The sequence below is a fragment of the Ambystoma mexicanum genome, chromosome 10 (genome assembly GCF_040938575.1).
Source record: "Ambystoma mexicanum isolate Mex_15411 chromosome 10, UKY_AmexF1_1, whole genome shotgun sequence".
In the NCBI taxonomy this organism is placed as follows: domain Eukaryota; kingdom Metazoa; phylum Chordata; class Amphibia; order Caudata; family Ambystomatidae; genus Ambystoma; species Ambystoma mexicanum.
This window is the reverse complement of record NC_090932.1, coordinates 1,012,210,135-1,012,234,114: the sequence shown is the minus strand read 5'-3', so window position 1 is coordinate 1,012,234,114 and position 23,980 is coordinate 1,012,210,135. Positions and strand designations below refer to the sequence as shown.

General features: G+C 43.7%; 1 protein-coding gene across 1 annotated transcript in view; it reads left to right on the top strand.

Moving 5' to 3' along the window:
* Window positions 1-23,980, top strand: part of EEF1AKMT4 (EEF1A lysine methyltransferase 4) — a 559,170-nt gene that overhangs the window by 216,710 nt on the left and 318,480 nt on the right. The window contains exon 2 of the mRNA XM_069618812.1: window positions 7,265-7,548. Within this exon, the coding sequence (XP_069474913.1) occupies window positions 7,265-7,548 (284 nt within the window). The remainder of the gene's footprint in view (window positions 1-7,264; window positions 7,549-23,980) is intronic.

Below are 23,980 nucleotides of genomic sequence, written 5' to 3'. Positions count from 1 at the left end.
TGGTAGGTTCTAGGGGTATGTTGGGGTTTGTGGGTCCCTGCTCCCCTGTTTGAGGTAATTGTTTCTCCCTCATTTCACGCAAAAAGTGTTGCATTTCCGACATGTTCTCACACAATTTTGCCAGTATTTTGTTACCTTTTTACGGGCCATCTGTCGCTTTCTGTCTCTTTGGTGGTGTTGTGACGTCATCTTAATTGGGTGGTATGGGTGTCCCTTCCCTTGGTAGGCCGTACATATTCTCCCTGACCCATGCCCAACCGTAGTGTTCCGCTGCCTCGATGGCTGCCAAAAGGTGTGGTGATTTGGGTTTCTGGGCCGGTGTTGTGGGTTCCTGTGATTTTCTTTTGAGACCCATGTTTCCTTTCAGCCTGGTTGATTAAAAGAAAGATATTTGAAAAAGGCTGTGTGTGGCCCTGCAGGGATCTGAACCTGTGCCAGCAGTCTCTGCACAGATGTCAAAATGAGCTCTCTACTCGTTGTGCAATAGCACCGTCTATCATGCACATTATAATGCTTGTTGTATTATTTGTGGATTCTTGTGGGCTTTCAAAAAATGCTGTTTCCCGTGCTGGATAATTGTAGAGTGTTGCCCCAAAAAATATTTTGGTTTATGTTCAGACAAACTGCAGCACTGGTCTTTGGTGAGCTGTAATTATTTCTTGTGCCCAGGTTTGTGTTATGCGTATAAACTATGCCTTTGTTGTTCATTGCAATTAATTGCATGTGCCCTGTTGGCCTGGGCCTTAAAAAAACGCTCCAAATGCTGTATGAACCAAAAGTTGTCTGCCTACTGCCTCAATTACAATGTTTGTTGTACTTTTGCGATAAGGTTTCCCGGAACAGGGTTTCCCCCACAGCCTCAGAGTTTAAACTTGCAATATTTCCATTGAATTTTGAGGTGCAGCGTGCGTTCCGGGTCCGCCGGCGAGCAGCTGCCCGCGTATGTTTATCTTTGTTGCACGCAGTTAGAAAAAAAACAGTGTTCTATTTCATGCTCGCAGCCCGGCGTGGCGGCTTACCTGAAATTGACGCTTGACTGAAGCCACCGCCTACGCCGGGCTGCTCTGCAGGTTCCTCCCTCCTTTGTTCGCGCTGGTAAGTGGAGTCCTGCTTCCCTTCGGTACGTCCTGGGAGACTTTCTTTGTTTGTTCAGTGTTCGCCGCTCGCTGCCTTGCAGAGGTTCATGAACAGTGCAATGTTCAAAGGGAAACAAAGATGCTGCAGTAAACAGTGCACCACCTGTGTGTTTGGGTCCCCGTTCAGGGTCCACAAACTGTTTGTTTTCTCAGAGCATGCTGCTCTTTATTTATAAGACTCAGGGGAGCCCTGGGTCTTTGATATGTATAGTATTGGGGGCTGTTGTGTTCCAGCCCCGGCCGGATAGCCGGCTGTCTGGCCCCCTAGGGGGGCACAGGTCTTTGAACCTGATCCCTGCCTGACTGTTGGTTTCCCTAGGTGCTTAGCACCTTGCTGTATGGAGGAAGGGTGAGGTGATTGTTCACACTTCACCCTTCCTCAGCTTTGTGTTGCACAGACTGCGTGTCTCTGGCTTCGGGGAAGGAGAGGAGCAGAGAGGGGGAGAGGTTGGGCTGCCCCTCTCCAGGCCTGCTGATGGTAACAGCAGTTACCCTGCATCGCTTTGGGCACCCCTGCAGCATTGCCCAGAACGTGTCTCAGGATTGGATGCTGAGCTCTGGAAAGGCAGACGAATGTGGCCTCAGGCATCCCAGAACACGCTCCTTCTTGTAACTACGTAGATGTTCTTTTGTTGCAGTTGGCGACTACAGGAACTTTGAAGTGTTCATGTTTTTCTTTCCAAACATAGGCCTGGAGTTACAGCCTTTCATCCTTTTCAAATGAAATGGCCCCCAACACATCGGGGGTGACTTGTGATTCTGACAAAGACTTAATAGCCTTTCACAGGTGGACCTTTAGGCTTTCAGCATTTCCCGCTGGTGGACTTTGTTTGTTCAGCCGCGCAGATGCCAAACACCTTTCCATTGATTCTCTGCAGCTACATTGATTTTGCCACAAAAATAAGCTGCAAGATGGGGCCGATAATATGCACATGTTCAGCAAGGAAGCATCGGTCCCCACGAATTAAATGAGTCCCTTTAAATGTGAATTTGCTGGCCAAAGATAGGCATCTCCAAAAAGCGTCCCATTATCACAGACTTCAATGTGCTTTGAGGTTAATGAAGATCAAGGTGGAGTTCCTGTTAGTGCAGAAGTCCTTTATCTTTGTTGCACTTAAGTCCTTCTTCCCATTCCTTAGAATACATTGATTGTGTGACCAGATAGGTGCTCCAGAGATGCAGAACTGTATCAGCTGAAACTGCTTGTGCTGCAAAAAAGCACAGTTTCCATTTGCCCACTGTCCTTTTGCATTTGAACATCTTAACCTACACCAGATCAATGCATTTGTGTTAACATAAGCAAGCGATCCCTGCTGTAGGCAAGGTTGCCCCCAGAAATCATTTCGAAAAGAGTCCCTGTGCACCTTCTACTGGCCAAGTATAGCCCATCCAGTTTGGCAGCTCAATCCTATGTTGCCAGTTGTGCTCCTCATCCATTGGGGCATGGCCTCCAGTGATGTGGAGGTGATGGCCCTGAAGACACCATTTTTGGCTGCTGCTGAGTCCCCTCGTCACCAACCCTTGTCTGCTGGCAAACCCATCCCAGTTACCATAGGAGTAAGACTTGGTGGTTCTATGGCCCTTGCCAACATGATTTTTTTCGAAGTAATTTTCACCGTCAACTCATCGAAATCTTTTTTTAAATTTGGGGTGGGGGTGGGGAGTACTCCGCAAGGCCCTCCTTTCCCTATGCTATTACCCCTCCCTACTGCTTTTAACCACTAGCCCACGTCCCAGTATATATTTTGCAGAGTTTTTTTCGAAGTAAGTTTGTCGGCAAAAATTACTTCGAAAAAAAATTATGTCGGAAAACCAACGTGATACCGACCTGGCATGGATAAGTAAGGCATCTGTGACGAGTCGGAAGGACCCCACATATGTCCAGCTCTGGTGGAGTGGAGTGGACCAAGGAGTGGCTGAGAGCCAATCAGTTCACCTTTCGGCAGGTGTGCGCCTGGTGCCAGATTTTCTAAACTGTGGGGGAAATTAATATAGCTGCAATGTTGCTGCTTGTATGATGGGGAAAACGGTTTTGTCCGAATCCATGTCCTCGTTAAGCATTTTAACTAATTCAAAAAACGAAGCTGGCTATTTATTGTACTACCTTTGCAGTGTAACACACAAATTAGTGTTTTCTATATTTCCTTTTAAGTTACATAGTAAAACAGTCTACAAACGTTTTGAGGTCATACTGAATGGGGTGAAACATGTTTGCTCCATTCTGTATTACTGACGCGCAAAATTGGTGCTAAAATAATTTGCTCAATTTTTTTGCTCAATGGCAAAGTTTTGATAATACAGCTTCGGGTTGTTTGTGCCCCATATATAATTATTCAGCGTCACATCATAGGATCCTTTTCATGCAGTCTACCTTCCATACATCAAGGCGTTCAGTAGAGTTTGTGGATCGGCACAAGTAACCTTTCTGCCTTGGCGTTTGGCCACAGCTGCTCCACAGGTCCAACTTTCTGCCACTTGTACATGGCTGCACATAACTTGCCACCAGCCCCTGAATTTCAGATCATTAAGGTGTAGCCTAATTGCCACCCCCCACATACGCCCCTCCCCCGAGTTAGACCTGCATTTCCTTGACACTTGACATGGTTGACAAATTCTGAGATTGTTTCAGGTGAAGACTAGTTCAAAAGCAAGTATTGGATTTCTGTACTAGACCCTTCATTCCCAATTCAAGCTCAATTAATGAAGCTAATATACAACTGTGTCTGCAGTTTGATGACCCTTCCTGCTCGTTTTCCCTCTGCTTATTTCAGCCAAAGCCACGAGGGGCAATTTTAAAAACATTTTTTTATTTGATATAGCTGAAAGAACAGCCTTTCAAATACATCACAACATATTACAAAATTATAAAAGAATTTCCAAAAAACACTATCAAATTCAACCTACATCGTAAAACAAAAGATTTCTCTACCATAACAAAACCGTTTAGAGATTATTGAAACAATACCTCAGTTGTAAAAGATCGCAATTCTCGCACCACAAACTACCCAATTTGGAAATATCGACCGGCTGATTTCAGGGACACACTGCCCCCTTACCCACAACCCCCAAAACCAAATTTAAAGACTGCATAAACAGAACCATCCCCACATTAACCCTCGAGATATGGCTATCATATAAAAGATGCCACAAGACATCAGTATCCATAATTTGGTAACCTTCAAGTATACTATAGAAGAATCTCTTTCTTTGTCCCAAAAGTGTGGGGCATTCTGCAATCCAATGTTTTATAGATTCTGGCTGAGAGCCATTAAGGCTAAATCGACAGCCCTTAGCTTGCGCAATATTACGTTGAACTAAGATTTCGTTAGTATGCCATAAATGTAATCTCAGTCTCGTATATTGAGAACGATACTTAGGATCTGGGAATTTCAGCAGATATCGTTCTGTTACATGCAGTTCTTTTATGCCAAATGATTGCTCCCTGAAGGCTTTCAAGGTGGTACAAGCTTCCCTTGTTACACTCCAGTCATTCCAAAAAAGCTTCTTTTTGATCCTCATAGGGTTTTCAAGCAACAGTCATAGACCCACCTACCCGAGCTAACACATTTTTGGCCATAACACCCCAAGAATTAGTTTGGATATCGTAATGGCACAAGCCACTCCCTGAATAATGCCTAAAAGATTTACTACCATCTGGTATTTCCGGTAGAGGGAAAGGAGAGGTAATTACATTGTGGGATCCAAGAAGGCTCCCTGTGAATAGGGGAATAGAGGTACCCAATACTGCCCTGCCCTCACCTTGCATGTGCTCAGTCTCAGTAAGCCACAACTATGTTCCATTAGACTGTTACATTTCATCATGCGGTTTTGATGAAATGCTGGTATTGCTTACCTTCTATTTCTGGTTTTGCTTGATGTGAAGATTTGCACATAGTATTTTTTACTTTGTAGTTAAGATCTACACACCTGTCCTCAGGGTGTAAGTCACTAATTTGTCTAACCACCCCAGTGGTCTGATGGTGACATTCTTAATAACACAAGATGTTGTGTTAGATGCTTTAGCAAAGAGAGGCCGTTACATGTGGATGCAGGGACCTCATATTAAAGAAAGCTCTATTGAAATAACGTTTTGAACTTTTTATTACAATGACCACTTGAGAAAGCACCCACACGAAAGCCCCTTTTGTACTAATGGAAGGTCTTTCACAGTGGAAAACCTACAGAGGGCAAATGATGGCACATGGTATATAAACGTTCCATATGAGAAGATAGGTTATTTATAACTAACGTGCTTAGTAACTAGAGGTTTCCAAGTGCGGACCCAGGGATCGAACCTGTGTTGCTCGTGTCGTCTTGCTTCCAAGGCAAGAACGTTGCCCCTGAGCTATCCTCCCATATCACTTAGCTAATACTGTCCTTCCTTATTTAGGAGGTCATTGTTCTGCTAGTGTTTGAACACATAGGCTGGGAATATCCCCAAGGTGGGCCAGAGAATTCACACCTGTCAGTGCAACAGCCCCTGAATGATGCTATGTTTCCGTAGGAGTTCTTGAGAGGTCATTGAATTCTGCTCGCATAATGACTCCAAGACACACTATAAATATGGCTCACTATTGACTTGACATTGTCAATTCGGGAGTGAATGGAGCTGCTCGCGTCTGCTTCACTACAGGCGGAGAGATGCCTTTCCTCCAGTGTTGGTGTGTTCCATTGGAGATCTGGAACTGGCACCTGTTGTTTGATGCTGAGGACACACTCTTACTTTCATACTCACTAGACCACAGGTCAGATCCTCCTATCGACTGGTGCTGTCTTGCTTTGAGAAGCCTTTTTGTGGCTGAGATGTCTGGAAATTCAATGTTACCTCCCGGCATCTCTTTAAACTGCATCTTGTGGGTATCGCAAACATCGAGCCTGAAGACCTCCCTTACCCTGGAGAGTGCCCAAAAATGTATTGCTTGGGTCCAGTTGTCCTTGAGACGAGGTTCTCTAGTCTGAAATGTTGCCTTAAGTTTGCCCTTGCAATCCCAGCCACATTGAACAGTGTCCTGGCGGTCCAGAAAGCCCCATTGACTGGATGCTGTCAGTGGGCGAAGATTAGGGTTGACATAATGCCTGCTGCTGTCCTAGAACCTCCCTTTGTGCACCGCAGCCTTTCTAGTAATTGGGAGCTACAATATTCCAGAACTGATTTAAACCGTTGGGTTCTATACCTGGACAACCATGCATGTCCTGCCTCCTTTTCTAGTTTTGTTTTCCAGTCCTTGAGGTTATGGAGTATCCTTATGAAGTTCTACGAAGGCATCAAGGCAGCACAATTGGATGCCTGGCTTTCCCAGCGACTTCCTCGCTGCGCAGTTTCTTTAGGTGTGACCAAAACCAGGCAGTGCGCTCTGGAAACACCCACCACTGAAGCTGGACCGCCTCAGGGTTTCTTACTTTCCATCTGGGCTTGAGACTTACCATTCCCTGCGGTGTTATCCCAAATAAGTCATCAATTCCTGTTGCTTGAGAAGAGTGCAGATGTCGGAGTCTTTCTTTGTACCCACAACCTATTTTTGTTATTGTTTGAACAATTGTTGCAGGTCGTCTAAACCAATGTCTTTTGTTATGCACCGTTTTGCTACGGCACTATTATATGACACTGTTCAGAGAGTACATTATGTTTTTATAGTAATGTGCCTATTTACTGACATTGCTCCAAGTTGTCTGGGCCTGCCCCATCGCTGTCTACAGACTACAAACTTCTCTGAGATTGTGCATTTTTATGCTCGACTTTCTAGCTCTGGCAGAACCGCATACAATATGGTTCACACATAGCAGTGAAAGACATGACAAAACCAGTGACACGTTTTAACATACTTATGCATTTGCATTTGCTGACTTATATTGGGGTTGCTCATTTTTCAGGGAACAAGCAAAACAGATGTAAAAGATGGCATGGGGTACTGGAAACATACGGCTAGGGACGTAGGGTCTTTTAAAAAAAATGTGAGTGCACAGATGCAAATGCAGCAGATGAAAGACACGAAAGAAACACAACAAGATACCACAATAAAGTATCAGTATGAACTTGGGAGACACATTGATTGGTCAGTGAGAATAGCAATCATTCTACTGAGACTCATCCTGAAGTGGTCACACTAATGCAATTCTCTCTCTTGCAGGATGTGGGGACAGCTCACTGAGTCATGACTTGTATCAAAGAGGCTACACCTCCATCACCAACATTGATTACTCGCCAGTCTGCATCGAAGCCATGAGGAAACGCCACGCCGAATGCCACGGCATGGTCTGGACCGTCATGGATGCCCGTGCGCTAACCTTCTCCGATGAAAGCTTTGATGTGGTGCTGGAGAAGGGCACCTTGGACGCCATGATGGTTGAAGAGCGAGATCCTTGGGATGTATCTGCAGGAACGTCTGAACTCCTGGACCAAGTTCTGAAGGAGGTAAGGGCAGGTGGGGCTGTGGCAGCATGATGTATGTGTATAGGGTCCGGTTGATGTCCAGATGAAACCGCCTTTCTGGGCTGTAGTTCAGACAGAGTGAGACAGGCGGTTGTTTTGGCCCTCATTGATGCTGAAGGTAAGAGACATGCTTTGGGCCCCGACAGTTGCAAGGACCGTCCAGTTGCTGAATGGTATCGATTAGTCAGCCGGCCTGCTCCTTTTGGAGAGGTCACTGTCACTGGAACCTTCTGGGAGGTTTTCTCAACTTAGGGAACGATTCTCATTGGTTAGTTAGTCAGAACAAACCTTTTCTGATCCATCCTGCAAGGTTAGCTGTCTTCACAGGATCTAGGTGATAGTCAAACATTATGGACCGGAATAGCCAGTGCAGCAATAACAGATTTCTTTATAAGGATGTGTTTTCTACAGTGTGCTTGGCTATAGGAGGCACATACGAGAGAACTAACTTTACTAAAATGCATCAGTGTATTCATTGAGTCAAAGCTGACCTGCATGAGAGCGAAAGAAATGAAGTGTAGAGGTGCACTCTTGTTGTTTGTGAAATAAGGTTTGTCACTGATTCAATGAAATTACCCTTTGTCCTATTGAAATTTAGGTGCTCCTGAGTAGGTCTCGGCTAAAAGACCATAACAAGGTAGAACAAGAGAAAAGGTCCACCACTACCTCGGTGGACAAACACAGGGCACACTTATGTCTGACAGACGTCAGTAAATGTTACATCGATTTTAAAGCAAAAATAATATTTTATTTTATTTTAGTTGCTTTCCTTCAAGACAACTATCTCTACTAAATTTGACATTTGTAACCTAAAATGGTTAACATTTGACGTACACTTTGTATGAAGTAAATACATTGTGCATAACAAAAGCAAAGAAATTCAGCAATTTATAATCATTATGAGCAAACATAAAGATTTATGACATTAACATTATCTAAGTAAAAAACATGAGATTCAAATTCTCACAAAACAAATGTACGACGCGTTTTGGGACTAGCCCTTCTTCAGGTACAATTTTCAAGCTTTACTTTTCCTGTAGTTTAGAATAAAGATAAGAAAATATAGGGCTTGTGTTCAGTTGAGGAGTATATGTTGGATTTCGACAACAACCATTAAAGAATTAAAAAAATACACAACTGACCTGTGTTCATAGGGTGCCAATGATAACTGGACCAAATTAAGCGGGATCTAATGGCTGATAAGGTCTTCTAGATGTTAGTTTATGTATCGGACTGATACCTAGTAGAGAAATACATATTTACAAATGCTAATCATGAGTCTTATATGTGCAAAAACCGCGAGTGGGACCAAGTCGCTCTACAAAAGCGCTGGGTCCCACTCCACGGTTATTTCATCTGATTTTTCAAAAACATAGCATTCAGCTCACTGTGTTCCTATGTGATAGTTGATTCAGTATGGAGATTTCAGTGCAAAAAGCATCATTTACAGATTTCGCTACATCTCAATGATGGTATTGTCCACGTTTGCCTTCCGATATTATCCACAACACCGCTCTGTAAATGGTGACAGTGAATATTGATTACAATATTATCTCAACCGACCTTAGCTTGTATTAAGGCTACTTCGCCGTGCAGTTGTAACCGTTTGATATACGGCCAACTTACTTGTGTTTCTTGATATTCCACAGACGACTAGGAGTTAAAATCGTCTTCGTGGCGCGTTCGCGATGTAACAGTAGACGTTCCACTGTCTACTTAAGCCCAGAGGGACCCCGTTCTTTCTTCCTTGTTACCGCACTCTTTCTCGGAATTCTTTCGTATCCGGAGAAGACGCATGAGTGTTTTCACTGTCAATTGGAGTAACGTTGTTGGCTAGGCAACCGTGAGGGTTGTTGGGTAATTAGAACCTAACTGCAAACCCTGTCGATGCAGGGCGCCATTTTGGAGTGTCATGTCGCATAACGAAACTCAATGTGTTGTAGATGTTCGATTGCATTAATCTTAAGAAGCGCACTGAATTCGAGATTGTAAATTGCTGTAACCTAATACTCCAAACTGGTAAGATTACACTCACAATAGTTGTTCTACAGTTTCAAATGTATGGCATTCATTGATTTACAGATGACAGCTCATGTCCCAATCAACGTTCATTCCTTTTGGGTACATTGATTCTAATTTGTCAATCCAGTATAGGTCACGCTGTAACCAAGTTTTTGCCAGATTGCCACCTCTCCTTGGTAGAGTTACTTGCTCCAAAATGATGAATTTAATTTGGGCAATAGTGTGAGATTCTTTTAAAAAATGTTGTGCTACTGATGAGCGTTCATTTTTGAGTTTGATATTGGACTTATGCTAAGACCAACGAGTTTTTGCTTTTCTCCTTATCATCCCTACGTAACAAATTCCGCAGGTACATTTAATGCCATAGATGATGTTCTTTGAGTCGCATGTGGTTGTATAACGTAACTGGATCTTGTTTCCCCTATGGGGATGATTCAAATATTCCCCTTTTATCAGGTTGTTGCAATTATTGCAGGGCAGGGTCCCCTTGAAATTCTGCTTAATTGTTCTTTTGGCTGCAAAATCTGCTTTAGTCAGATTGTCTTTTATTGACCTGCTTTTACTGTATGCAAACAGAGGCGGGGATGGAAAAAGTTCTGCCAATGTTGGATCTAATGATAAGATTTTCCAATGCTTTTTCACAATGTTCTTAATTTTCGCACTCTGATTCGAGTAAGTGGTCACAAATACCAGGCTTTCTGGTTTCTTCTTTTGATGTGATTTAAGAGCTTCCTGTCTTGGCATCTGTGTAGCTTTGGTTGCGCTTTCATATATTTTTGTTCGATCATATCCTCTCTGTTCAAATTTTTTGGCCAAATCTTGAGACTTATTCCTATAATCAGTTTCATCTGAGATAATTCTGCGATATCTTAAGAATTGGCTCAACGGAATGCTTGAAATTGTGTTCCTTGGATGAAAACATCTTGCGTGTAGCAAACTATTTCTGTCTGTTTCTTTTGTAAAAATCGTTGTCGATAGGTTCCCATTTTTAATGTAGACTCTTACGTCTAAAAAGTCAATCAATGTCCTACTCATTTTTGAAGTGAATTTAATCCTTGGGGCCATTGTATCCATGAATCCAAAGAAATCTTTTAGTTCTTCAGTTGAACCTTCCCAGATCCCAAAAAGTTCATCAATATATCTCACAAAAATGTTCAAATGTTGGTTCCATTTACTGTTGTTGATCACATTTTTTTCTTCTAAGTATGCCATATAGGTATTGGCATAAATCAGCGCCATAGAGGCCTCCATTGAGGTTCCGGAGATCTGGACAAAATATCTTTTCTCAAACATGAAAAAGTTGTTATTCATAACGATCTTCAATAGTTTCAAGACAAAAAGACAATCTGCAGGACATGTTTCTGACGTATTAAGAAGTAGCCATTCCATAGCTTCAAGTCCTCCATGATGTGTGATATTTGTGTAGAGGCTAGCTACGTCCATAGTGAACAGAATGTTGGTTGCTTCATTAAATTGAATGTTCTGTAGTTTGATTAAAAATTCTACCAAGGAGAGGTGGCAATCTGGCAAAAACTCTATTACAGCGTGAACTATACTGGATTGACAAATTAGAATCAATGTACCCAAAAGGAATGAACGTTGATTGTGACATGAGCTGTCATCTGTAAATCAATGAATGCCATACATTTGAAACTGTAGAACAACTATTGTGAGTGTAATCTTACCAGATTGGAGTATTAGGTTACAGCAATTTACAATCTCGAATTCAGTGCGCTTCTTATTAAGATGAATGCAATCGAACATCTACAACACATTGAGTTTCGTTATGCGACATGACACTCCAAAATGGCGCCCTGCATCGACAGGGTTTGCAGTTAGGTTCTAATTACCCAACAACCCTCACGGTTGCCCAGCCAACAACGTTACTCCAATTGACAGCGAAAACACTCATGCGTCTTCTCCGGATACGAAAGAATTCCGAGAAAGAGTGCGGTAACAAGGAAGAACGAACGGGGTCCCTCTGGGCTTGAGTAGACAGTGGAACGTCTACTGTTACATCGCGAACGCGCCACGAAGACGATTTTAACTCCTAGTCGTCTGTGGAATATCAAGAAACACAAGTAAGTTGGCCGTATATCAAACGGTTACAACTGCACGGCAAAGTAGCCTTAATACAAGCTGAGGTCGGTTGAGATAATTTTGTAAGCAATATTCACTGTCACCATTTACAGAGCGGTGTTGTGGATAATATCGGAAGGCAAACGTGGACAATACCATCATTGAGATGTAGCCGAAATCTGTAAATGATGCTTTTTGCACTGAAATCTCCATACTGAATCAACTATCACATAGGAACACCGTGAGCTGAATGCTATGTTTTTGAAAAATCAGATGAAATAACTGTGGAGTGGGACCCAGCGCTTTTGTAGAGCGACTTGGTCCCACTCGCGGTTTTTGCACATATAAGACTCATGATTAGCTTTTGTAAATATGTATTTCTCTACTAGGTATCAGTCCGATACATAAACTAACACCTAGAAGACCTTATCAGCCATTAGATCCCGTTTAATTTGGTCCAGTTATCATTGGCACCCTATGAACATAGGTCAGTTGTGTATTTTTTGAATTCTTTAATGGTTGTTGTCGAAATCCAACATATACTCCTCAACTGAACACAAGCCCTATATTTTCTTAACTTTATTCTAAACTACAGGAAAAGTAAAGCTTGAAAATTGTACCTGAAGAAGGGCTAGTCCCGAAACGCGTCGAACATTTGTTTTGTGAGAATTTGAATCTCATGTGTTTTACTTAGATAATGTTAATGTCATAAATCTTTATGTTTGCTCATAATGATTATAAATTGCTGAATTTCTTTGCTTTTGTTATGCACAATGTATTTACTTCATACAAAGTGTACGTCAAATGTTAACCATTTTAGGTTACAAATGTCAAATTTAGTAGAGATAGTTGTCTTGAAGGAAAGCAACTAAAATAAAATAAAATATTATTTTTGCTTTAAAATCGATGTAACATTTACTGACGTCTGTCAGACATAAGTGTGCCCTGTGTTTGTCCACCGAGTTAGTGGTGGACCTTTTCTCTTGTTCTACTGTATGAGAGAGAAACCTACATCACTCCACAGTCACCTGATGCACCAATCAATTTGGCAATCCATGGCGAATTTGTGAGGCATGCCTTTTTGTACCTTTTATTTATTTTATTTATTTATACCGCGTCAGTAACCTGCAGGCATCAGGGAGCCAACACAAACACGAAGGGACATGTGAGAGGAAGGGACATACATGAAAGGTTCAGACCCTTTGACTGCTAACTTCATGGTTCAAAGTTGCAAGTTAATTTGAAGAGCAAGGTTTTCAATTGGGTACGGAAAATGTAACATTTTGTTTCCAGTCGGAGCATGCTCGGGAGTGAATTCCACACTTGTGCTGCCCTTCTGATGAAAGCTCTACCAAGTGCACCAGCCTTTTTAAATCTGAGGGACCTAATTGTTCCAGTGTTAATCGACCTAAGAGTGCATTTAGGGTTATAGAGGAAAGTGCAGGACTTCAGTTATCCCGGGGCCCTTCGGTACAAGCACTTATGCACCACGGTGGCTGTTTTGAAGTGAATTCGGGCAGATATGGGAAGCCAGTGTAGGGATTCTCTCCCAGACGAAATATGTTTGCATCTAGGCAAGCTCTTGATGATCTGAACTGCATCGTTTTGGAGCGTCTGCAGGTAGTGTATGCATTTCTTCCTGGCCCGATAAAGAGGGAGTTAAAGTGGTCCAGTCGTGATAGTATGATGTCTCGACCAACAGAGGTACAATCCACTTCAGAGATGTAGGGTTTGATGTTCCTAAGAAGTTTCAGATAATAGGTATAATTATTTTAGATGTAACTGGTCTGTGTCTCGGTGCTGATGGAGGCGTTAAAGGACACCCCCAGGGTCTTAACTTTTACAGCTACTACTATGAGACAGTCTTTGATGTGGAATTGTTGGTATTCATTCCCCAGCTTTGCTCTTGCCCCAGGGCTACTGGACAGTAACAATTCGGTTTTTGCGCCATTGAAGCAGAGCAAGTAATAATAATAAATAATAATAATAATAATTTGGCAATTATATAGTGCTACGAACCCTCAGGTATCTGAGCGCTGCTTATTATTACCCACGGTGTGTGGTGCTCATTTATCGACCTCAGAAGGATGAAATCTTGAGTTTGGCCCTACCTGGATTCAAACCTGCGTTAGTTTTCTGTCATCCATTGTTCAATCACGCCGTAGATTGTGGGCAAGATCCCCGTATCTGTCTCGTAATCCTCACTGATTTCCAGGATCAGTTGGGTGTCATCGGTAAACGTGACCCCGTAAGATTCTAAGAGACTGCACACAGGTCTTCTATATAGGTTGAAAAGTGTGGCAAGATGCAGACTCCCTGAGGGACTCCATAGAAGATGGGGGCTAAGTAGGAGAAGGCGTTTTCCCAGGAGACCGACGATTGTCTGCCCGACACAAAGGATTAGATCCAACTCGTGCATTGTGGTGCACAGTTCCCTGTGCCTGATAGTGTGTCAATTAAACAGATGTGATCCAACAGGTCAAAAGCTGTGGACAAGTTGAGAAGGACCAGAAGCCCATTCTTTCCTTGGTCCGCCAGTTCCAGCATGTTGGTCTGTAGATCAAGGAGGGCTGTCTCTGTGCTATGGTCAGATCGAAACCCAAATTGTTTGTTGTGAAATATAGATGCTGGCTCAAAGTGGTATTGTAGCCACCTTATCTAGAATCTTCAGCAAAACGTTTGTATTGGTGATAGGCTGTAGGTTTTTTGCATCTTTGGGGTTCAGACCTGCTTTCTTCACTAGGAGGGTAATGGGACAACCTCCTTACCATTCTCCAGAATAATTTTCACTGGAATCATGTTCTTGGATCACGAAGTAGGGTGCATTGAGGACAGTATTGACTCCATCTCGAGGTTGGTTACCTGTGTAAAGGCAAAGGTCGGTTGTTCAGTCTGTTGTTTACCAATATTGGTCGACCGCACCTGTTTATTTAGGCCATTTCCTAAGCCATTTAAAAATAAATTTCCCGGGCTATTTTAGTTTTGTTCGCAAAGGCCAGTTGGGCATCATCACAGTCTTTATCTGTTGGCTGGAAGGGTTGTGTTAATGCCTTAGGCTTCTCTAGAAGCTTCAGGATCTCAAATAGCTTTTTGATGTTCTTGGCGCCAATGATTTCTTGTTAAAGAAATCCTTTTTTGCTGTGGTGATTTTGACTTTATAATCTGCCTACAGAGACTTCCATTTTCCCTTGTTAAGGGCTGAAGGATGTTTTAACCATGACTGTTCTGCACTTCTCTTCAGTTTTTTCAAGCTTAATAGTTCGTAAGTGAACCATTTGTTGTGGTTTCTATTTTCTCTTACAAATTTCTTTGCTACAGGGGCCACTTTGTCCAGCATTTAATTGGGATGTTAATATAGAGTTCTACCAGTTTCTCTGGACTGTCAGAGCTGTTTGTGGATGACATAATTTCCTGCCACCTACCTTTTGCTGTGGCCTGTCCATTCTTCATCTTGATGATTCTGCTAACCTTGGAAGTTCTCTCAATTTCTACGTCTTGATTATTCCGCTATTCATGGTGTTCTCTTCATTTCTGCATCTTAATGATTATAATAAGCTTGGAAGGTCTCTCCATTTCTGTGTCTTGATGATTCTGCTAACCTTAGAAGGTCTCACCATGTATGTGTCTTGATGATTCCACTAACCGTACAGTCTCTCAATTTCTACACCTTGACAAGTCTGCTAACTTTGTGATGCCTGTACCTTTATGTGTGCAGAGATTTCCCCAACCCTCATGCAAGACTACTTATCCCATACAACTTTTCAACAATGTCTGAAACCTCCTGTAAGGGCATGGCTTTTCTACCTGCCAGTGCTCTGTAACCTTTCCACGAGACTGGCCCTTCATGCCTGTAACTTTGTGTTCCTCAAAGATCTTCGTGATCCTTCTTCCGAGGCTGTCTCTTTCTATGATTCAGAGACATCTCAACCCCTCTTCTTTATCATTATGCTTTTCTGATATGGTCCTCAGACCCGCTGAGTTAGTGTTTGTGCCCTCCCCATCTTATACGTGCAAGAAAATAAAACAGACACACCCCGGGCGGGGAATAAGGCAAGGAGAGCAGGCTGCGAGAATCCAAGGAAAAGTTTATCTAGAGAGCGCTCTGCAAAATTAATGTTACAGTATATTATATAGGTACACGACGTGTCTAACATATGATGCTACGTTGGACCCGGATTGGTCAGCCAGGGTGATGTCTTAGGTGCGGGCATCATCTCTTCCTCCTGGTTGGTTGCTTGGTTGGCGGGAGGATGGACGTCAGATATCTGTGCTCCGAATGGGTGAAGGTCAGGTCGCCGTGAAGCAGGGTGTTCACTATCTAAGCTAATGAATACATTCTAAATAATGCATGCACTAAATAATGGTTGATCAAAAGACTCTCAGTAGTTTATCATGTCACTATACAAATCACACAGGTGTCTATATCATCTATAACATTTGGGTTATCCAGGTCACAGGTTTAAGGGTCTTGACCACTATAATACTCTCATTGAACTGTAGGATTAGTCTCACAAGAATCTCAGGTGTGTGGCATTTGTTATTATCAGGCACGATATAATGCAGCAGGGGTCTAATGTTGTTTGGGGGTCTGCTGGGTGGGCATCATGGCATGGTCGGTGCTCTGGCACATGAAAGGAATATCTTGCAGGGACACAGGGTCAGAATGGCAGTAAGTTTCCATTGGTGAGCGTGCGGGGGCAAGGACACTTTTGTGGAGATGAACGAGATGATCAGGACAGTGATCTCAGAGGAAGACTGATGTGATACATTTATTAGTTGTTGCAAATACCTCTGGCTTCAGCGTGAGAATTGAGCCGCAGAGTTTTCCAGTCTGAGTGGGAACGAAGGTGGGGGCCATGTGCTCTGTGTGCCTTACCGCAGTGAGGAGAGGGAGAGAAGCATTTTGTACTATCGCAGTGAGGCCTGGTCACCAAGATGGAGGCGAAAGGGGGCACAAAAGATGGATGCCCTGTGTCCTGCTCAGTGGTCCCATCTACACGAAAGTCAACGAAAGGGCAAGGGACGAACCCACTACTGGAGGCACTTGGTCCAAGCTTTGTACTGAGAAGTGAAGGCAGAGCGGGGCCTGCTGGCCCCTCGCTTCCACACATTCCCCCCTTTCGTTACATCTAAAGTAACAAATATTTTATTTTTTATCCTTTTCATTCTCCCTTCGGTAGTACTCCGCTTCCGCAACTGCTTTTTCCCATGCTGGAGTGCCCTTTATTGGCATCCACGCCCTGCATACACTTCTTAAGCTGTTCCCTCTCCTTGCATATTCGTCTGGTGTGCACATCAAGTAGATCCCATCATCTCCATCTAAGTCCACCCATACCTCTCTGTACCATTGTAACTCCCTTGGTTCCTTTATTGTTGTGTGGTGCAAATGATCAACCCTTTCCCCATATTGTCTGTAAATGGCCGTCATCCTGTATTGTGGTGTGGTATATTTCCCTGTTTGTATTTGTGCATCTATCATAGTAGCTACCGTTGTCAGTCGGCTCATTGTTACCATCATCATAGTTGAGGTAGGCATGCTCTTTTCACAACACCTGAGTCCCAGTTGGCACACACAGAAAAATAGGAGCACAAAGACGATGATGGGATGAGTATTTTCATTGCCACGTTTACCCATGATGGTATCCAGCTGAACAGATTGTCGAACCATGTGCTTTCCTCTGCGCCTCCTTCTGTTCTCATCCTCTCTCCTAAATTATGTACTGCTGTTATCACATGTGAGAGTGTCCTGTTATCAGCATCTTCAGTTGGCACGAACATGCAACACGCCCCCCCCAATTTTCGGCAAACACCACCGTCCATTGCCGTGAGGAGATCTAGGACATATCTGTTTTGCATTGTCATTAGGCGCAGTGCACGGAGCTCTATTTTTATAACGTTGAACCCTTCTTCAGTGTCGTTAGCCAGTTGGATGAGCTCCCAGCACACTATCTGCAACCATTTGGCATTTGTTCGTGCTTGGAGTCCCGGGACAAGGAGTGACGCGAAAAATGTTTCTGCTGATGAAAAGAGCTCGTACTTCTGCGGGATCTCAGCAAGGAGTTTCAATGATTCTGATGAGATGTAATTGGAGGACCTTTTACTTCATGATAGTTTTTTCTTCAGTTCATATTCTGACAATAGTTTGTAAGTTGAAGCTTCTGTTATCATTAGTTGGGGCGCTGTCGATGGTTCAGCCAATTGCCCTGGTGCCGATATGCCAGCCGATTCTCCTGCTTTTCCTTGTATATGGCTCTCTGGTTTTACCATCAGGGCTGTGTGGAGGGTGGCCAAGGCACAAGTACCTTTCCATGCTGTTGGAAGGTGTAGATAGGCTTGTTTGCCGCAAATCCAGTACATGTCCATTAGTGTAGCGGTACCTTTCTTCATGTCAGGTATGATTACCGTCTTGTTGCATTTCTTTGTTTCCCCCATGTTCACTCTTCCTTGCCCATGGAAACACAGTTCATGTGGTACTTCTTTCTGTATTTTTATAGGTTTTTCCAATGCTGTGACCCATGTTAGCTTCGTGACATGTTGCGACCAGATAGGTGCATATACTTCCTTTATCCATAGGAAGGTGTCGTTGGATAGCCCTCGGAGTGCTTCTGCTTTGCATTCGATGGTTTCCTCGTGCCATTTATTTTCTGCATACCACTCCCTTTGATGACAAGAAATGGTTCCTTAAGGCAAATTACTCCTTGCCATCTGCTTGTGCATGTTCTCTCATTTTCCAGTTTTTCCATTGTGACGGTGTGTGCTTGGAAGGTACTTTCTATCCTGCACAAAACCAAATGAATCAAACATTGGGCCTTCGACAAGGGCACTTCCTGTGGCACTAACATTTTCGGTGTCCCTGATGCATGTGGTATGAGCGAACAAACGTAACAGCTCTCATTTGTCGCCTGCTTTGCTGTGGCACTCATGTCCGAATACCACTTGTTTGATTGATCTGGGTGACGGGGGTCTTCTATCTCATCTAACCCCAGGTCATGATAAATGTCATATCTTTTCCCTTCTGCCCCCTCTTCCTTCTCCTTCTCCCTACCTCCTTGTAGCTCTTTACTCTTTGTGGTGTATTGGGAACATGCCCGCCCAAGCTGTGTCATTACCATTAAATATGTTATCATGTGTGTACTCATTAGTGGCAGCAGCGTAATATGAGGTAGGCTCTACTGTTATTTGTGCATGCGAGCTTGTGTTAGCTACGTTGCTCGGCCAATAGTAGTCGCCATCGTATACATTAAATTCATAATCATTACTTATATTTATACTCGGATGTAACAAGGACACATTTGTTGGATCGGCGGCAGAGTGTTCTGAAGGTTGCATTGCATTTGTACCATTAGCATCAATGTCATTCTTTCTACATTGTCTTTACTCCAGTCCATATTAAGTGCGACTCTTCTTGTATAAGGTTAGCTCCGCTCCCCCCCTTGTGCATGTCATTAACGAAAGATAAAAGTCTATGGTACCAGGCCATGAAAAACAACATCACTGAAAACAAAACTGCAGCACATTTTAAAACACATTCAACATTGCTGAACCTATTAGCCCACGGGCGTCCCTATCCAACATAATGGTGTTTTCGGTGATTGCGCTGCGTTGGTCCATTTGCCACCTGGATGGGCGATACAAAGTTGTTAAGTCAACAGAATAAATACAGTTGTATATCTACATATTTACTTTTCATTATTTGCTCATTTTTGCACTCTTATTTTAATTACGTCCTTTGCTTTAAGCATTTCATATCAAGATTGAGAGAGAGAGAGAGATATAGTGATGAAAAGAAAGTGGAAGAAAAATGACATAGACATAGTTCACTTTAAACCAGAAGGCGTGTCGTCACTCTCGCCCTTTACATATTCTCTTTACTTAAATTACATTATCATTGTGTCTGAACCTCATCTGCGGTGCCGCTTGCACATTCCTGTTCAGTCTGAGGGAGTGTACTATCGCGTGCCCTCCTCACATCTGAGAGGTGCACCCAATATTTCAGTCCCTTAACTTCAACTATGGTGGGCGTACTATAAATTACCTCGTAGGGGCCCTGAAACCTCAGTGAATTCCATCTCCTCACAAAACTCCTAACGTAGACCTGTGCTCCTGGCATCAGTGGCCCACTTGGGCTGTCTGCAGCTGGCGTGGTAGTATCAGTTGCTACATTCTCAGTAAATGGTGGTGCAATCTGTTGCGCTATGCTGCGGACTACGTGGGCAGCTGGGTCAGGTATTCCTTAAATTCCTCCCCCAGCACTGTGGCAGCTCTGTGTGCGTCTGATGATCTCCTAATCAGGGAGAGTGGTGTGTGTATTCGCCTCCCAGTCACAATCTCATGGGGGCTCAGATGGTGGTCCTTGCATGGTTGTGTGAAACAGTGTTAGGGAGAAGCAATGCAGCGAGTTCTTTTTCAGTGTATTGCACAATTTTGATAGTTTACTTTTGAGTAATCGGTTGATCTTTTCCACCATCCCATTTGCCATCGGATGATAAATGGAACACAATTTGTGTTTCACCCCCAAGAGTGACGTCACTTCCTTGAAAAAGTCATTCACAAAGTGTGTGCCGTTGTCTGATCTTATCACATCACATATTCCCCAACAAGAAGAGACCTCTCGCACCAGGAACTTCGCTGCACACTTCGCGTCTGGGTGGGGGCATGGACCCGCTTCCACCCACCTTGAAAAAGGACTTACCACTACTATTAAATACCTTGCTCCGTTACATCGCTCCCCCATGTCAGCGTAATCTATGTGTAGTTCTCTAAATGGTCCTACTGGCCGTGGAAGCGTGCCACGCAGTGTTTTCAATGTCATTCCTGAATTGTATGTTTGGCATGTTGTGCATTCTACTACAAATTTTGATAAATGTTCCTGTAGATTTGGGACAAACCAATGTTCCTGGATGTCTGCGGCAATATGTTGTTTTGCTACGTGGGCTGGGAAGTGCAGCTGTTGGAATGCTACCTCTAGTAATTCTACTGGCATCACTACTTTTCCCGTTGTCTCCTGTCTCCAAATTAGGTCTGTGGCTGATTGCTTGCACCCCAGTTTGCTCCACAACTCTTGCTCCTCCTGTGGTGCTCTCCTTTGTAGTTCTATTATCTGCACTATTGGTGTGTTACTGTACGCCTCTTCTAATGGTTCTGTAATGGCTGATTTAACAACGCATTCTAGTATTGGTGTCGTATTGAAATACAAAGCCTCCTTCGCTGTTCCGTCGGCTGCCGCGTTTCCCAATGAGACTGCATCTGTGTTGTTGGTATGGGCTTGGCATTTCACCACTGCCACTACTGATGGTTCTGCTAATGCATCTATCAATTCAGTCACTAGTGCGGCATGCTGTACTGGTGAGCCATCCGCCCTTCTGAACCTCCTCCTACGCCAGCGGGATAGCCCTGAATGGACTGTGGTTGTTGCGTATGCTGAGTCTGAATATATTGTTACTGTGCATCCTTTGGCTGTATGCGGTGCCTCAATCAATGCAGTTAGTTCTGCAGCTTGTGCGGAGTAATGTGACGCAAGGCGCTTCTGGACAATTGTTTCATAGCCATCTTCCTCCATGCGTACTACTGCCATCCCTACATGCTTCTCCCCTGTTTCAGGGTTTAATGATGCTAACCCATCTATGAAATGTATCTCTCCTTCCTTCAGGGCATTTTCGCGTGCTTTGGGAATGTCATCGCCCTCCCCTTCATAGTTGGCGCAGTCGTGTTCCTGCATGTCCTCTGTGGTGCATGGTTCTGTAATAAATGTTGCTGGGTTTACTGTTTTGCACCTAACAACGTGTACGTTGGGGCTTGAAATTATTATCTCATATGCTGTTGCTCTCTGTGTTGTTAACGTTGATTTTGACCTCTCAAGAATTGCAAATAAGGAGTGTTCTGCATATAGTGTTACCGAACATCCAATCACGATTGTGGCACTTTTTTCAATAGCGAAAGCTGCTGCAGCGAGGGACTGTTCGCACGCAGAATGTCCTTGCATCACTGCATCTAATGTTCCACTGTAATAGGCCAATGGTTTGTGTCCTAATGATGTTTTCTGCATGAGCACTGCTGTCATCAGTGTTCCATTGCAGTGTGAAAATAAGAAAAATTCCCTCTCATAATTTGGGTTCGCGAGTACTGGAGCATCTGCAATGAAGTCTTTTAATCTAAAATACTGTGCCATCATGTCATGTGTCCATTTTATCGGGGCCCTATTCTTCTGTGCTTCTTTCAATGCTTGTAGCAGTGGGCGTGTGTATGCTGCGTAATCAAGGATCCATGCTCGGCAATAGTTACATATGCCAAGGAATTTTTGCATGTCTTTTACTGTTTTAGGTATGATTATGTTGCGTATAGCAGCTGCCCTGTCTGGGAGTATCCGTTTTCCATCTTTTGAGATTAGCTGTCCGAGGTATACAACGTCGGCAAGGCAGTATTGCAATTTTCCTTTGTCCACTTTATACCCCTTGGCAGCCAACACGTTTAATAGTGTTATGGAGTCTTCTCTGCACTTTTCTTCTGTAGGGCTGCAGACGAGTAAATCGTCTATGTATTGTATAATGGTGCTCTCTACATCTATGTTTCCAATATCTTCACGCAATGCTGGGGCTTTCGCAATCTCCCTGTGGGAGTCTACGATGTTCATACCTGTTGTTTCCTAGTGTGAATGCTGTCGGGTACTGCGAGTCTGGGTCGAGTGGTATGGAGAAGAAAGCATTCTTCAAATCAACCACAGTGAAACATGTAGATTCTTTGGGTATGCTGCACAGTATTGATGCCGGGTTAGGCACTAATGGGAACTCTTTTTGAATGACGTCATTGAGTGGGCGGAGATCTTGGATCATCCTCCATGCCCCTCCTCTTGCTTGTTTGATTAGGAAAATAGCCGTGTTGCACGGGGAGTTTGATGGTACTATAATACCTTGTTTTAGGAGTGCATTTATTCTTTCCCTAATCCCTTCCTCTCCTTCTCTGGATATGGGATATTGTTTCACTCGTGGCGGTATGGCACCTGGTTTTAGTTTTATCTTTATTGGTGTCACCTCATGGAGTAATCCTACATTGTGGGGGCCTGCAGTTCAAATTTCAGGCACCACCTTTGCCATGTCTTCCTCAAATATTGTCGGTGGGGCATCAATGCTAGCCATAAGTGGGTTGTGTACCTCTCTGCACTGGATCATGATGTCACATGGTATGCTTATTTCCATTATTATCTCTCCGTCATCTTCGTTATCAGTGAATGATTCCTCATCAGTTATGTCTCTTAGCATTATGTTGGGGTCTATGCATAACACAGTTCTCCACTCACACCCTTGGGCGTCCAATCCTATGACCACAATGCGTTTGCTTGATACCTGAACAGCCTAAATGTCTATGGACATGATCGTGCGTGGCACAACATCTGTGTGTGAAATTGGTCGGAATATAAAATCTGATGGTGTTCTCCATTCCTTTCTCGTTATCTCTGGTACCACTCGGGCTAATACTTTGATGCCATAGATAAACTTGTCTATATCAATGGGTATTCCTTGCACTACAGATTCATTCATCACTGTGCTAATCATCAACATTGCTCGTACTGGGCATACTCCTGTGGTGGAACACACTATTCCCCGCTCAGTAAACAAAATGGTCATATTCAATTTACTTAGCAAATCTCTGCCCAGCAAATTGATTGGCGCGTCTTCGTGGTACAGTAAGGGTGCGCGCACTGTTTTTCCCCCTACCGTTATATCAAGATCTTTAGTGTAAGGAACTTTTAAAATAGCCGCAGAGAATCCCTGCATTTCCAAATTCCTGCCTGAGAGTGGAAACCGCCCTTCCATAAGACATGATTTCTCTGCTCCTGAGTCTACCATGAAGATAAACTGCTAGTTTCCCATCTCTTTCCCCCCACTAGTGGTTCCTCTTCTGCACGTAGGGTGGTGGATAGGACTGGACACGCAAGTGTTCCCTGTGGGCTGTCCTAGTCTGCATACCTTTCTTGTCCTGGTACTGAAAAGACATTGTCTCCAACCACTGTCGTGCCGTGGAATGGCGCAGGTGCGCCATTTGCAGCCGTTGCGAAACAGTTATTGTTTGTATTTCCTACAGTGTTTTGTCTCGCCATGGGTTGCTGTGCACTGTGATGCGGTTGTGGGGGTGGCTGTCTTTGCTGCATTTGGGGTTCGTTATAGCACTTGTCTTGTTGTCTTCCCCCTCCCATTGGTAATCCATAGGGGCTACCTGGGTGTGGGCATCCCCTTCCTTGTTCGTTTTCCATGGGCTGCTGCCCTTGGAAATACCCTGAAGGCCGCATTCTGCAATCTCTTGAATAATGTCCCCATCT